General features: G+C 35.7%; 1 protein-coding gene and 1 non-coding gene across 2 annotated transcripts; one reads left to right on the top strand and one right to left on the bottom strand.

Annotated features, from left to right (window-relative positions):
- Window positions 1–8,879: 8,879 nt before the first annotated feature.
- On the bottom strand, window positions 8,880–10,224 carry LOC143553803 (small ribosomal subunit protein uS10z/uS10x-like). Its single transcript, XM_077043706.1, has 3 exons — window positions 10,116–10,224; window positions 9,230–9,343; window positions 8,880–9,122 (listed from the first exon to the last, which is right to left on the bottom strand). Exons 1-3 carry the CDS (start codon window positions 10,222–10,224, stop codon window positions 8,980–8,982), a joined length of 366 nt encoding a protein of 121 aa, XP_076899821.1. The 3' UTR covers window positions 8,880–8,979.
- A 5,421-nt stretch (window positions 10,225–15,645) lies between these two features.
- Window positions 15,646–15,719, top strand: TRNAM-CAU (transfer RNA methionine (anticodon CAU)). The gene has a single exon. It is a non-coding gene; the product is annotated as a tRNA-Met (tRNA).
- The last annotated feature ends 1,046 nt before the right edge of the window (window positions 15,720–16,765 follow it).

Genomic DNA, 16,765 nt, shown 5'->3' with positions numbered 1-16,765 from the left:
GGGTATAGCCAAAACCGGGTAGAGTCCCCTGTTCCGATCTCCCCTTTGATGAGACTCATGAGTTTAAGATTTGAGGATGTGAGATAGTTCTCAGTTTTAACTATAGAATTTATGCCCATGAAGAATAAAGGTCGACGACCATCAAGTTCACCTAATTTCGCCCTAGATATGGAAATCTTAGTCGGTAGGTTGATCGTTGACATAGTTTTATGATATTCGATTGAAAAAATTCAAGTTGAAGAGAAATAGGAGCTTTAAAAGCCAAGAGTGTCCAAGAGGTGAGTTTTGGAAATAACGATGAACATCACCGATCATCTAACGAGAACGAATGTGCAATGGTCGAAAACTCGAAATGTTAATAAAGCCAAATGTGTTGCAATAACAGTATTTAGCTAGATGAAAAACAATTTAAGTGTTTTGTAGTGGAAAATAACATGAAAGGATAGTAAGATAAAGAGTTAAAGATTGTGACATAAATATGAGTTTTTTTTTTTCTTTTAAATATCAGGATTTATTGATTTAAGTATGTAATATTTTCAGTATGTTAGTAGTTAGTAACGATTGGAATATATAGAGTTATATTTGGGTATTAGGTATCGCTACTCGTACAATTCTTTTTTTTGTGTTTATATAGAGATTGATATGAGTTTTTGGACACTTTTTTTATGCTTGGGTTTTTATATTATTGTTTCTTAATTACGAATATATTTTATACGATTTTTTTGTTAGTTAATTACACGTGGTTACAAATAAATTTAATACGATCAACAGAGATTAGAAGAAAAAAAACATAAAGAGGGCACCATACTGAGATGCCGGTACCGAAGCAATGGATTTAGTATAATGTTTGGTATCTATTTTTGTTTAAATTAGATATCAGTATTTTCAGTACCGGTACAAGTATATTATCGATCACATTTCTAAGTTTAAGCCAATACGTACAACTTTTAATGCTATTTTAAAAATTATTAACGAATCATAAAATAAAACTATGATTCCGTAAATTAATATCTTACTATACTTATAGCCTGTAAATTTTTAATTTTCTGAACGTGATCGATCCCTTGTGTAAAAGGATAAAAGAGAAAGGAGAAAAGTCATTTATCGTATGATGACCAACTCCAAAGTGGAATCTTCACACCTTCATTTGAACTTTCCAACCACAAGTGGCACATTTATTATGTTGACTAATTTCATTTTTCTCTATTGAGACAAGTTAGAGATGTCACCTAGTGGAACTAAATTAATATAAAAGAAACATTGATGATGATGTTTAATTTTAGAAGCAAGGATGAAAGACAAACGGCTCAGGATTTCATGGGTAAACAGCTTTTCATGTGATTAAAGTAACATTAGAACTTTATTAATATAGTAAAAGCATGAGTGAAATAAAATTTAAAATTTTAATATTTGGTTTATTCAAAAGGTTTTCGCTTTTCATTCTTGGAACTCCTACGTACACATTCGCTATACAAATTCAGTACTGTTTGGAACTTAATTTTTGGAGTAGTGTTTAAATCCATATGTAAGGCAAACAAGCAACACACACTGTTGCTAACCATTTTTGAATATCAAAACTAAGTCGTTTAAATTTACATTCATAGATTTTGGTGTCATAACATTACTAATAAAATGAATTATCAGTACTATTACTATTACGTTTTCTGTCTTTAATTATCTTGAAATCTATCAGTTTAACTCATAATATGTTTACATAATCTCAATTTTTGGTATTGGAAATCACATATTGTTACGGTTAAAAAAATTACTTATTTTGACTTTATTTTTGGTTCTAATTCATATAAGTTCATAAAAAACCATCCTCCTTCCAACTCCATTCACGCACCGCAGTCAGTTGAAGAACCTGACAAGGTCAAGTGTGTACCGGCGAGCATGGCACTCAATAATAGAGAGATTATTTTCTCTTCGGTGTTCTAAATTGGATGAAGCTATAAACATTCATTGGTTTGTATAATGTATATATGTGTATAATTAACATAATGGATTCTTTAGATGTTCAAATATACGAATTGAATTTCATCTCACGGGTTTGTTTTAATTTTGTTATAGTTTTGTAAGATAAGCTTCAACCATTTTATCAGTTACCATTTCGTCCTTCTCAATTTATCCAGTATACTACTAGGGGCTCCCCATCGTTTAGTAAAAGGGATGGGAGATTTGCTCAATTTTATCTATAAACTTTGATTCGTTAGACTTTTGTTATATAATTTTACATATATATTTTTAAAACTTCAACTTTACTTTCATATATAATTCATTTTTGATCCGTCAACTTTGATAATGAAACTTTTACTCTTTCAAGTTACATATTACTTTCTGGACCCTCAACATTGTTAATAAAACTTTTACCATAACCAATCGAACCATTACCGACGGACTTCCTACGTCTTATTTTCGTTGCAACACATGATAGCTTTTGAACATGTAATGCATTTCGTTCCACCACCACGCATGGGTACACATACTCGTTTCACACACACGGATTCATTTTTACTCAATCAACAAAAAAGTTAACGGAAATTTGGCTTAGACCCAAAATTCAATACTAACCAACTTACAAAGTTTGGTTCTTTGTACCTTGATCACCACAAGTTTGTTCTTTGGATTTTTGCTGTCACAAGTTTGTCCTTCAAACTTCTGTCACCAAAGTTTCACACTTTTACATTTTTGATACAAGACTTTTAGCCTTTCAACTTTTGAAAAAAAAACTTTTAAATTTTACAATTTACATAAATGTTTTAGCTTTTCAATTTTATTCACAAAACTTTTGGACTTTTTCAAACTTGCCACAAAAACTTTCACTTTTAACCCAAACTTTTCACTTTTAATTTTGGTCACAAAATTAACCTTTTTACAGTACCATAACAAACTAAACAAATACCGACCAAGTTATCAATGCATCCTCATCACAACACGCCATGATAGAGCAACTATAGAGAGAGCGTTCAGATCCCTCCCTTCGAGTTTCCAACAGGTAACCGATAAAAGACGTTATGGTTCATTTGCGAATTAACTAGAGTCTCCAACTTGTTAGCTCTAAATCTAACTATCTATATAATTGCCTACCATAAAATCCTACGTGTCGCTCCCCACCCCTTCCAAAACCACCAGATTGCTTGAATTCTGAATAGAGGCCTTTCATTGATTTAAACCGGTTTGACCCGTTTACCTTATACCATACCCGGATAACCATTAAACGGGTCATAACATCTCAAACACCCATTGTGAAACCCTAGAATCACTCCTTCGACCCCCTCAGACTTCACAAACACCTAACTCCCAAAAACCCTAACACCAAAAAACTCAACACCATGTCTTCTGATGGGTTTTGATTGGGTCAAACTGGCTGATTATTTGCTCTCAAATATTGGCTCTTCAAGGATTTGACTTCATAATCACCGTGTTCTCATATCCAGGTTCGTTCTGTGTATTTCACAATCCATAACCGTATTTTCTATAATCTCTTAAATCCGCAATCTTATTTGAAGAATCCGGCCATAACCTAAAGACGACGAACTTCATGTAGAAGTTCCAACCCTAATTGGTACACACCTCTTAATTGTTTTTACCTATTTGCACCATAAATTCGTTCTGTTTTTATTTCCATGTGATATGGATTGGTAATTCGAAAATTGCTGTTAACCTAAAATAACCAAAAAGAACTGATTCTGGTTCGACTTCCATCTTTGTGAATTCTGTTATGGATTTTTATTAGAGATTTCTATATGTTGTCCAACTTTATTTATTTGATTTCATTTATAATTACTGTTTTAATCTCGATGTTACATCCGAAATCTGTAGATGTTTATTGGACTTGATGGAGATTGGAGAAAACCGGTTATTAGACTTGAGGATTGTAAACAGTTCTAATGTTTAACTTAATAAGCTATAATTTTAATTTCATGGTCTATAATTCTATGTGCCTACAAATTGCATTATATCAGTTTGCCATATTGTAGTGTTGATTGAGATGAACAATTTCTATCATCAAATTTGTGATTTGTGAATATAGATTTGTATTTTCACAGTTTGTCTTTTTAGAAGGCAGATAGATTTTAATATGATATCCAATTAATTCACATCCTCATGATAATGATCTTTGTGTAAGTGATCCCTATTAATGTTAATGATCATTGTGTATAATTGGTTCGTATTAATGTTAATGATCTTTTTGTATAAGCAATTCATATTAGTGATAATTGTTGAATATTTGAATTTTGGGCTATGGCCAAACATTTAATCATTAAAGAAGTTAAAGAAACAATTAATATTATATTATCTATAACATACGACATTTGAATCTTGATTGCACATTAATTTAGATCAATGATGTGATATAAGCATTTATGATTATATTTTGTAGCTCTTCTGATTTGTGAAGCTGTGAAGATGGCCAAAGATAGAAGATTCTATCTTCCTGTTGTAGGTGTGGGGCGTCTCCCTATTCCCATTATTAGGGATGACAATGGGCCGGGTTTAGTTATTCCCAAACTCATACCTGATTATTATAGCCTGTCTCAAACCCGTCGAGTTTTTATCGGGTAATTACCGTCGGGTTTTAGGTTTTCTATCGGGTTTTGACAAAAAAACTCGGCGCGTATACCTGGCCAAAATGTTTTTGAAATTAGAATATAATTTAAAGGTACTTGCATATTTATTCACTATGACTCGCCTCGATATGAATGGAGGTCAACTATCCGTCTATTTGAATTTCAATTAACTGGCAGAAACTAGCTTCGTCAACCATCTGGCGAAAAATGTATATATTTACTGAGGCGCTGACAACAAAACAATGTTTCGATCCCTGGATAGTGCAACACTCCTTGCTTTGAACAGAGTGACAACTCATGGGTTAAAACTTAAAACAAGTCTTGCTACAGGCTCCAGAGTTGTTGCAAAATACTTGCAACAAAGATATTGACCTCTACTGGTTGAAGAACATGCTTACTACATCACATCTTTAGTTCATTTCCAATTAACATAAAAGAAAACAAAGATTCATCAAGTTTCAGTGATTATGATTATGACTCATCTGTTAGGGTTTTAGTTATTTTAATTTGGGGGAAACATATAGAGATTCAAATTATTGTTTATCGTCAAATGTACTATATTTCTGATTTGGGATAGAGTTTTTAGTAAAAACTGAAATTTGGTTGACACGGAGCTAATTTATTTTAGTTGACCTTTTGGTCAGAGTTGACCAAAAAAATCAAAGGTGGGGTATATGGGTAAGAGCAATGAATATAGCTGGATCACTAGGAGGAGTTTGCTATATAATGGAATGAAACGTTATGCTTGGACTCAACCTAAGTGGATGATGATTACATTATTGCCCGGGTTGTATGAAATTTTATAATTTGTATTATGATATCAAACAAAGGTGTTTTTCATTTTTCTAAAAAAATATAAGTAATCTGTAGAAAATATCAATGTATATATCCTCTGCATTAATGAATTGTGTTTTTTCTAGGGGTGAGTGAGAATAGGGTTGGAACCATTAGAATCGACTAGAAATAGTAGGGTCTGTTCAGTATTACGATTTTTTGCTGCATCTTGATGTTATAAAAGTGTTTTTTTTGTTGCATTTATAGGCTTTCAAAAATGCAGCTTTCGCTGCATTTTAATGCTGTCAAAACGTGAAGTTTTAGCTGCATTTTAATATTGTGAAAAGTGCAGTTTTTGTTGTATTCTAAACACTTTTTGTCGAATCTTTAATTATGTTTCAAGATAAAAACATAGCCTAAATCGACCTATTGATATATGAACGAGTCAAAATCTCTACCTATGTTCTATTAAACTTTCGAGTTTCTAATCTATTTGTTATCGTTTTGGTGGTATAATTCCACTAGACATGCAGGTTATTCTTATTCGGGTTGTGCAATGTCCTTTGCATTCGGAAGCATTGTTAACCGAATATTCATATACCAATTAATATTCGAGTAGATTTTGGTTAACATGGTTAAAAGCCGGATTGGTCAATAAGCGATTAGGTTAGTGTTTGGTTTCCATTAATGAAAATCCGTAACCTATAAAATTGGTTTAGGTATTACTGGAACAGATTAACTTGTACCAGTTTAAGAAATTTGTTTTTTTATTAGCTTAACAAGAGTACTCAAGAAGTGATGTAATCAACCCAATACCTATTTTTTCGAGTAGGGAAGGGATTGTTAAAAGGTGTAAGGATTTGGGTTTAAGTGTTAAAGGCATGTAAGGATAAAAAAATTATCACTGAGACAAAAATCTAAACAAGGGATCCTAAGTGGTAGTGGTAGTGGTAGTGGTAGTGGTAGTTATCTTTATAAGGGACCTATTCATATTTTATAAATATGGTATTTAAAAGTACAAAAAATATAATATAATCAAAATTTAAACAAGCAAAACGAATTTTGTTTGCACAAATAACCTGTAATTTGTCACGTGAAACTTATAAGTTAATCGTTCAGTTAAGCTAATGAAAGTACAAGGTTTAGAGTGTAATTTAAAACCAAGCCAGTCAACAACTTTGTCACCACCAACCTTTTAAAGCTTAAACCTTAACACTAATTCACACTCTATATTATCTCTCTCTCACACACACACCCTAACAATTAATCATTAAGTCATGGTGATGGTAACGTTGAGACTAATGAAGCTTGAACGTGGGAATGACAACCAACTACCACCACTAGTTGTGGTGGAACCACCACCAGTAACTACGGTGCAAAGCCATTCAACACACCAGTCAATGGAAACGTTGGTGGTAGTTGTGGCGGTGATAATCATCGTGGTAGTGATAGCAGGATTCATAGCACGGTTATGCCGGAGTTGCATTGACTCAGGCGTTTCATCAACTCCACCGGAAGAAGCAAAAAAGTGAAGAAAACGAGAAGTGTAACATTAGGATTGATAGTATAATGTGGTGTTTTTTTTGTTGAGATTAACAAATGAAAAGGTTTTTGGTTAAATCAAGTTTTTTTTTTAAATTAGCTGTTTTTATTTATATTATTACTATTGTTTTATGAGTATTATTGATAGCTAATGATGAAAGTTTAAGAATCATTATTGCTCTTGAACCTTTTGAAATATGGACGATGAAGTGGTCAAATATGGAGGCAAAGTTGTCGATATTATGAATAAGTTAATTATATTTTTAATTTTAAATGCAAATTAAAGTTATAGTAATTCTTATATGGTTAACATAAGCATGTCATGCCGCCATTATTCATATAAAATTGTTGCACAAAACACACATACATATAAACTTTTCTTATCAAAATATTCTTCACATGTGGATATAGAGAGAACAGTAAAATATTGTTATATTTAGGACATATGTCAGACCTATAGTTAAACAAGGTATAGCTAGTCACGTTTAATTTGTTTTCGAACAGGAATAAATTAGGCTGTGTTTGGCTTGTGTTTGTTAACTCGTATTTGGCCAGGTAGTTCACTCGAGTTGATTTAATTCTCTATCTTGCATACACATTGTTAAGGCCCATGTGCAATGGATGAAGCGTTTATGAGAAGTTTTTTGTGTCATGCGACGCTACGTCACTATAGGGGTTTTTGTCAAAAAAAAGGTGTAATGTGGAGCCGATATAATAATTACTCAATTATTATAATTAAAAGTTAAATATAAATAAGATAAATGCGTGATTGGTTTGAGTTTATGGGAATTAATGTGATTGGTTGAAGGAAAAATTGAGTGGGACGCTATGTTCGAAGAGCCTCATCCCAATAAGCACCTCAAAGAGCCCAAAGGGGTGGTGTTTGGGCCGTTTTAGAACACCCAAAACGTCCACTAGACATACGCATGGTCTAATAATGAACGACTCGTAAATATGTAATACAACATCAGTCATGTCTACATTTCATACAAAACTCCCTTTTATTTGATTCTATCTCGCTCTAAGAGCATTCTCATCCCATTCTTCATCCTTATTTTTATAATTACACTAAAAAACACTACATTTCTCTCTCACGTTTAATTAAATAATATTTTTTATACCTTTATTATTACAGTTTTCTCTCTCCTCTACTCACAATCAATCTAACAAATATTAAAAAATAAATAGGGGCAAACAATGTTCCCCAAATTTACAAAAAATCACTACACTTTTCTCTCCACCCTATAATTTACACTCACAACCACTCAAAACCTCACCCTATAATTTACATGCTCTCCTCACATAAATTTAAGGAATGGGATGTGAATGCTCTAAGTATATAAAATGTTAATAATGGACTTTAAAATTCTCTACATATAGTCACATTAATGTAATAATCAAAATTACATTAAATATAGAGAGGTTGGGTTCAAACAATTTCCTTTAGGTGGAGTGGAATAAAATGGGGTAAAATATTTGATCTAAAGTCTACATGAAGTTAAGAAGATTGTATATATACCCATGGTCTAAAAAGAATAGCAATAAGCAGGTTAAAATTATATTGGTGATACTTTATTGTGTTTTCTTTCCTTTTTTATGTCTCTTAGGTTGACACTATTGACCATAGTTTTTTTAACCTCAAATAATTTTTACAATTTGTAATTCATAATATTAAGGTAATTCCTTTTTTCTAAATACAACAAACACATGGGATAGATTTAGTTGCTTCATACACTTTATAAATTTTAGCATTTTTACAATTAATAAGAGGCCAAACGTATCCATCCCTACAGACAAAAACATGAAATGTTTTATGTATTGTCTAATGCAAACGTTAAAAGTATACTAAAGATATCACGTATCACCACTTAAGCGCTTCCCATTTAAGAATGTTTTTTCAAATGATGATAGTAATAAGACATCTTCTCTCTTTCAAACCTTTGCAAATCCTTCATATTTTGCCATAAAAAAGGTACATAAAACAAAACAGAATAGCTTCAAATGCAACATTTCATAAAACTCTCTGAAACTTGACCAATCCATCAAGATTTAGAAACTCATAATCTAACGAAAATACAGATAATAGACGCATCTAAGGATCAGCAATGGTGACTTCAACCTCGACACCTGGTTCAATGGTGATGGAGGTGATTTGCTTCACAACATCAGGCGAGCTAAAAAGATCAATAACCCGCTTGTGAACACGAAGCTCAAACCTATCCCATGTGTTTGTCCCTAGATAAACAAAAAAAAGTTTATTAATCCTTACAACATGTTTAGAGTAAACTACGGTTGATTTGGCTTTTCTCGTTGAGCAACTAAAAAAGGTTAGAAAATAATACCTTCACCACATGGGGATTTCCTGGTAGTGATGTGAAGAACCTTGGTTGGCATTCTAACCGGTCCCTTGACCCTGAGTTTCTTGTCCTTGGATCCACGAATTAGATCCGTACACACTGTCATTCAAAAACCATACATGAAATTATATATGTATTAGTTTCACTAAACACTAAAGAAATATAAAACAACATAATAAACTAAAATAAAATCTGTCAACCTAACAAAATGGCAGTTGACTATCCGATTTTCATACTGAAACAAAAGCACAATCTTATACACAGATTATTATGTCAAATATGAAGACAGACAAAATGTAATTATGTATGATCATGTTCTTTCATGTTAAGCACTCAGTCTAAACAAGCCCAAGACACCTCAAGCAGACAGAACACATGATTCTTGATCAGATGAAGGTAGGCTTGTAAGCAAACCAAACCATACCAACAAGGACAGAATATGTTCATTTAACTTACTGAACAAACGACCAGGCGGCTTATTGTTTGTAAACAAACGAGCACAACCAACTGCAATAATATTCAGATAAACATAAATGAACAAACAAGACATGTACATGTTCATTCTTTTAACCAAATGAACAAAATTTTGCTCATGTAATCATGCACGCTCGTTTTTTAAACAAACAAACATAAAACGTTAAGTTCTTTTACAGGCCTGGGCTCTATCCAATATCTAAAACCGAAAAAACCAACCAAAATAGGCTAACTGGGATAAGGCAAACACAGCTTATGATACAAAATTAAAATTATACTAGTACTAGATTTCAATATATCTGTAAAAATTATTAAACTAATAATTTTCTACAACCTTGAGTGTGCCTTTAAGTAACATAGATTATAGATCAATTATCAATTTCACAAGTGATGGTACCTTTCTCAAGATTCTTGACATTCTTGGAAGAGAGTGTGATTCTAATCTTGTGAATCTGTTCCTGGGTCTCTTCTAATCCCACCTTTCCTGGCTTCACTGCTGCCGCCATTTCACACTCCTGTTTTTCTTTCTGTTATCACATATAAAACAAGCTTAATATGATTATTCAAACTATAACTAATCATCAAGTGTATCCTAGATTAATAAATCGAACCTTACTTCTTCTCTCACAGCGGCTAAGGGAAGCTGTATAAAAAACCCTAGAAGATTGGTTTATTATAACCTAACAACACCAATGAATCAATACTGGAAATGGAACATTGGGCCTGGCCCCAATCCAAGATATGGTGTTTGGAGTTGGACTTTGGTGGGCTAAATTCTTTTTTAAAATGTTTAATTTAGATAATAAAATATATATGTATGTGTATAAATGTATTATGAGATGTGTATTATTAATATTATATTGATATATTATATTAAAAACCAATTCTTGTCGGCCTCACTAGATTCACTGTTAATGAAAAACTCAAGTTGTATGTACCAGTCAACTCCTCCCTAATACGTGCCCTCCCCTTGGTCTTCACATATCTCACTTTCTTATCTGCCTCTCTAATTTGAATTGAAGCACATGTTCTTCTTCTCCGGCGTTATTTATTCTGCACGTATTATTTGGTTCAAGATCAACAACGGAATTAGCAATATGTTTTAATTAATCAAGGTTGTATTGTGTTGCGGTGTGTTTGATTCAAGCATGTTTGTATGCTTTAAATTCGTTAGTTAGCTAATCCAAAATCAATTTTCTCATTTGATACGTAACTAGTATGGAAGCCCATGTTTCGTATTAGGGTTGTAGGAGGACCAAGCATGTAGTTGTTACCAGATATATAGATGAATTAATATAGATCATCTATGTTTTAACCTACATGACGGTAAAAGAAAGTAGTATCAAGTTATTTTTTTTTTCATGTAAAATAAGAAAACAAAAAAAAGGGAAGGTTGACTATTTAAAAAAAAACAGATTATTCTACCAAAGCCTTTGCATATATACTTTGGTTTAAATATAATTACAGTTTGAGGGTAAATGTTGTGGGTGTTAGTAACAAGTTAGGATAAACACGTTGAATTGTTTACCATTAACAATTTTTTTTATTATTATTTTTAATATTAAAGAAAAAGATCAAATGACAATAGAGAGGTGGATAAGCAGGCAACAAGCTGCGCCGCCACCCCCTTTTGAATGGCAAACCCGATTCTACTGAAAACAAAATTATAGTTATTTGGCGTCGATAAGTTACTGCGCACGACCCGTTGAACTCTTTTAAGAAACGTAACAGTTTCGGGGGCAAGGGACCCAAATGTATCAAAAGTAAAAGGGATAAAGACGTGTTGATTATCAGCACATGCATTCTCATGCTTAGCAATTTTTCTTGATTCCGCATTCAACACTTCCTGCCTAACAGCAAACTTGGTATCCCTAAGCCCAACAAGGGGGGATACACCAGTAAGGTCAATACAAGCGTGCTTCCTCCTTGCCCATGCAACCACAAGAAAGTCTGCTGACCGAAGAGTAGACCTCCCTTCAAGGGGATCCGACATGAAATTCACATGAGCTTCTTTTTATGCCGAGATCCCCGCTCGTTTCAACACGTCACAAAGAACATGTATGACCAAATCGTGTTTATAACTAAAACCAGAAAACTCCTTGCAATGAACGGCATGTTCACCAAATTTATCCAAACAAACTTTACGACACACCGGGCATTAACAAATACCAGATATTACCCAATAACAAAGTAAGACCATTCACCCCTTGAATTGTTAATAACAAATCAAGGCTGTTCATAACTGAATTGTTAACAAATCAGGACTAAATAAACTGTTCACAACTGAAGTAAGACCATCATAAACACGTCATTATGATATTAAAAAGCATGTTAATGGAATCTCCACAAATTTCCCGACAGAGACATAACCTTGTGGCTAGAAATCTCAAATGATAAGACTAGGGATGAGATCGCTAATTTATTAACACATTGTGATTCTTAAGATTTTAAATTTTTATTTGTTATTTGTTCAAATACAACCTCATATCCACAAACCGAGTATTTTCAGGAACCGGAACTGGGTAGGGTATGGTCAACAAAAGTCAAAACCAGATCGGGTAGAAACCGGTTCCAGGTATAGTTGAGTATTTGACGAGATTTCAGGGTTTCTTTTCAGGTTTCGGGCAAGGCCGGGTCGGGTTTTGACTAGGAAATGGTGAAACCGGTTCGGGTCGGGTATAGATAGGAAACTGTTCCTGGTCGGATACACCGGGTCGGATCCAAAAAAGATCGAATTTCGAGATATTTTTGAGGTTAGATATCGTCTCATTATTTGTTCTTACGATCTAGAATTTGTGTATCGTTCATTTCCAGTTCTTATGGACGATTATTCGGCATTCACAGCCATTAGAATGTTGATTGTTACTCCTGGTTAATAGTTTGTGTATAGATGGTTCCTGACAAATCGAAGATTTGCATTTTATAAGTTAATAAAGTAGACATCAGTTTTGACTTTTAAGACATTACGGTGCAAATTTTTTTTAATGGAGGCAATCATGATGAGAAGCTTCAAGTGGATAAAGGCAAGTGTAGGTGTAGGGTACGTCAAACCCGGTACAACATTTTATTTATTACATAATATATTATGTTTATTACATTATTATTGTTGTCTACTAATTAGGCCTATTGGGCTGGGGGTTTGTGGAGGTAACCCCTAACCGGGTCTGACCCAATAAAGGTTAGGGTTCATGATGGTAGCCATGAAGTCCTTATATAAGGAGCATTTATCATTCATTGAAAGGGTCTTCTCTTGGACCCTTGGCTCCCACATATTTTTGTGTCTGTAAACAAGAGTTCATTCTCTTAGCAGTCACCTTCACACCCCCACTTTTCTATGGCAGATCTGAGTAACCGGAGAAGAAGATCAAGGCGGTGGTTCGTTCATATTGAAGACCGGGGAACTTGGACATAGATCCGACCCGGATCGATTTCATGTTTCTTCATTGGCGCCATCCGTGGGACACGACAACGAATCACTCTTTGTTTTTCGTCTCGATCCTCAGATCTGTTCATCAAATACTCTAGATCTACAATTTCTCCTTTCAGGACTGTTCTATGGAAATCCAAAAATTCGTAAATCTGAAAATATTTCCAGATCTGGAAATATACAAGAAGAAATACCACCAAACTTTGAGGAAAACCCTTAATGATATGTTCAAGACGTCAGACTATTTGATGATTGAAATTTCTAGATCTGAAAATAGTTTTTCTTGTAACACCCAGATCTACTTTAATTGTGGAGATAAAAAATATGTGGACGAGAATTCATTTTGAAAAAGGTACACAGTACCACAAATAGTAAATCTCATAAAACAATGCAAGTTAATCTTTACATCATTTTCCTGAAAGCATCACAGTAATGACAGGCTGTAAACTTTTATGGAATTTGTGTTTTGTGAGTTAGTATTTACATATTCCTCAATCGAAAGAAAAGAATATTATAACTGATGCCACTAGCATCTCTTACATATTCCTCGGCGGATCAAGTCCGGCTCCCGCAATTCCGATGCAGTGAAACAAGCTCTGGAGGAATTATTCCGTTCCCGCATAACACATGCTAAGCTCCCTCGAACATAATCCGGTCATCCGCACCGCAATCCACATGTTAACACTTCGGCGTCCGCACCGCAATCCGCATGCCAACACTCCGGCGTCCGCACCGCGACCCGCGAGTCATCCGCATGCCAACACTCCGGCGACCGCGATCCGCGAGTCATCCGCATGCCAACACTCCGGCGACAGCGATCCGCGAGTCATCCGCATGCCAACACTCCGAACGTCCGCATCGCTACCTGAGAGTCATCCGCATCTCAACATTCCGGCCTCCGCACCTCGACCCGCATGACTCATCCGCGGTATACATGAACAGCTTCCGCAACAAGCAAATCTTCCGCAGGATGCTTCAATCTTCCGCGAAACACCTAATAACCTCCAAGACAATGGCGGGTTGTTTTCAGCTTCCGCGGACCCGTGAAGGCTCCGATCTGAACAATGGCGGGTCATTTCTGGCTTCCGCGGTCATAGCTTCTAGCTTCCGCGGATCATCTAAAAACTCCGAGGAAGACAATGGCGGGTCATTTATGGCTTTCGCGGTCATATCTTCTAGCTTCCGCGGATCAACGAAAAAACTCCGAGCAAAAGATGGCGGGTCTTTTCTAGCTTCCTCCGGCTTAAAAATCAAAGGCGGGTAAACTTAAAACTTTAGCTCTCCTGTTACCCGCCTATATTTAGATCATCTAAAAAACTTTGGCGGTTCAACCTGGCTTCCGGGAAATTCCATGCGGGTCATGTATGAATCATAACCGCGGACCATATATGAGTCATGCGGGTCACGTTTGTGCGACGGTGGACCAAACGTTGATCACCATGGGTCTCTATTGTGCTCGTTCTCCGACGAAACTATAATTCTTCCATTGAAACGACATCCAGGTTTGTTGCTCTGTTTCAAAAAACCTTGCTCTGTTTCAAACTAAAATATGGCGATATATATATACACAGAGAACATGAGAAGGTGGAGGATTTTTAATGGAAGAATTAATTTTCAAATTTTCAAAACAGCCCCCTCAACTTTTAGATCATATTTATTACGATCTCAAAATAGCAAAGTTATTGACATTTTATTCTCCTCGAGTTACTACAAGTATCACAAGGGTTGAAAATATATGTTCGCGCCATAAACTAGAGAGTTAGGTTAAAGGTAAGCCGGCTAAGAGGACTAGGAGCTTAGCTTGCTGGCGAGAAAGGGTGAGTGTTCAGTACGCTCTTTAGCCTTTAACAAGGGCTAAGCCGCTAGGAATGGCTTGCTGGCCTGTTGGGAGAGTGGAACGAAGTGATTCTCGTTAGAGAAGCACGAGTGGAACGGCTTTAGTGTCAGTAGGTGCCTAAATGAAGCGATTAAGCGTCGAGGGCTTTGCTGGCTTGCTGGCTAGCTCGTGCAATCAATAAAAATGATTCGCGTTAGTAAGCTAGCTTTGTAAGCTAAGCAAGCCTGGTTCTCCGGGCACTACGGTAGGACGTGGAACAGAAATATCATTTGATTCGTCGATCCTCAAAAAAAGAAATAAGAAAAGTTCGATCATTGAGTGACAAATGGGAAATTTATGGAAAGTTACAATCCCCGCCGCGGAATAGTGCACCTACACGGCTTCATCGACGTTGTTTTTCAACTAGAAGGCCAAGAGCTAACTACCGAGACTTTGGACTATCCGGACACATACTTCGTGAAATGGTTCATGCATGTTTGTTGCCAGGGGCGACAAGATCGAGTTGGTAAGGATTAAAATCTATCTTTATTTCATTTCTATGATCGATGATCATAGACGGCCTCTTTACCATTCTGTATAAATAGGCTATTCTATTTGTACAGATATGGTAAAGGGGCGCATTCAATCCTTGCTTGTATATTTGTTTTCAGTTCTTCTCTTCGGCGCGGGGTAGAGCAGTTTGGTAGCTCGCAAGGCTCATAACCTTGAGGTCACGGGTTCAAATCCTGTCTCCGCAATACTTTTTGTCAAAAAAAATGGTATTTTTTGTAACATCTGCCCGAATCCGACCCGACCCAGATACCCGTTTTCTGATCCGATTCTTTTTATGATTTAAAAATTAATTATAATCTTTACAAATCTAACCTTTAATAAATCTTTATGTATATATATATTTTTAAAATGTTTCTTCCGCCTCTCCTTCCTCTTCTTCTCTTTTCTTTCCGCCGTCCCGCCGTCTTTTCTCTTGTCGCCATTCTCCCCCCCCCCCCCTTTGTTTAAACCTTGAGCCTTGAACCCCCTTCTCTTAACTCCTTGCTTGTCCTTTGGCTCTTCCCGCCTAAGGATGTCTGCGCAGCTCCACGCGCTAAACTCCTTACAAGGAAGCCTGCGTGAAGATTGACTGTTCCTGCGCTACGCGCTAGGAACTATAGTTCTTCCCGCGGCGCGCTAAGAATGATACTTCTCCGCGCGACGCGCTAAGAATTGTAGATCCTCCCGCGACACGCTGTAAATTTGTAGTTCTTCTCGCAGCGCGCTAAGAATTGTAATTCTTCCCGCGACGCGCTAAGGATTTATGTTCTTCCCGCGACGAGCTAAGGATTTCAGTTCGTTCCGCGACGCGCTAAGGATTTGTGGTTCTTCCCGCAGCGCGCTAAGGTTTGTCTGTGTCAGCCTTCTGTGTGTGCCTTCGCGCTCGCGCACTCAGCTTTCTCGCGCTAAGTCTTGTGTCTTTTATCTTGATTTATCCAGCCGTTTACCTTTGGTGATATCTTATCTTTTGGGCTGTTGACCTAACTTGCTTTGTCTGAAAAGTTACTTTCGGCGCAGCATGCGCGTCAATCCTATTGGTTGACAGAAAAAGGTGACTGACAATATCTTTTGAGATCTTCTTTTCCTTATCTTGAACAGTGTTTGCCTGACATATCCCATGTGCTGTGAACAGTAACCTGACAGCTTTTTCCCCTTTTCCTGCTGCCATATCTTTTGCTTAGATTTGGTGAGATATTTTCCCCTTTTTCCGGGATTGTGTTCCCTAGGGTTTGCCTATTTATACCCAGCCATT

The sequence above is a fragment of the Bidens hawaiensis genome, unplaced genomic scaffold (genome assembly GCF_021521415.1).
Source record: "Bidens hawaiensis isolate Kalapana, Puna unplaced genomic scaffold, B.hawaiensis_p1.1 tig00001032_1, whole genome shotgun sequence".
Taxonomy (NCBI): domain Eukaryota; kingdom Viridiplantae; phylum Streptophyta; class Magnoliopsida; order Asterales; family Asteraceae; genus Bidens; species Bidens hawaiensis.
The sequence above is the reverse complement of the archived record's forward strand: the minus strand, read 5'-3'. Positions and strand labels throughout refer to the sequence as shown.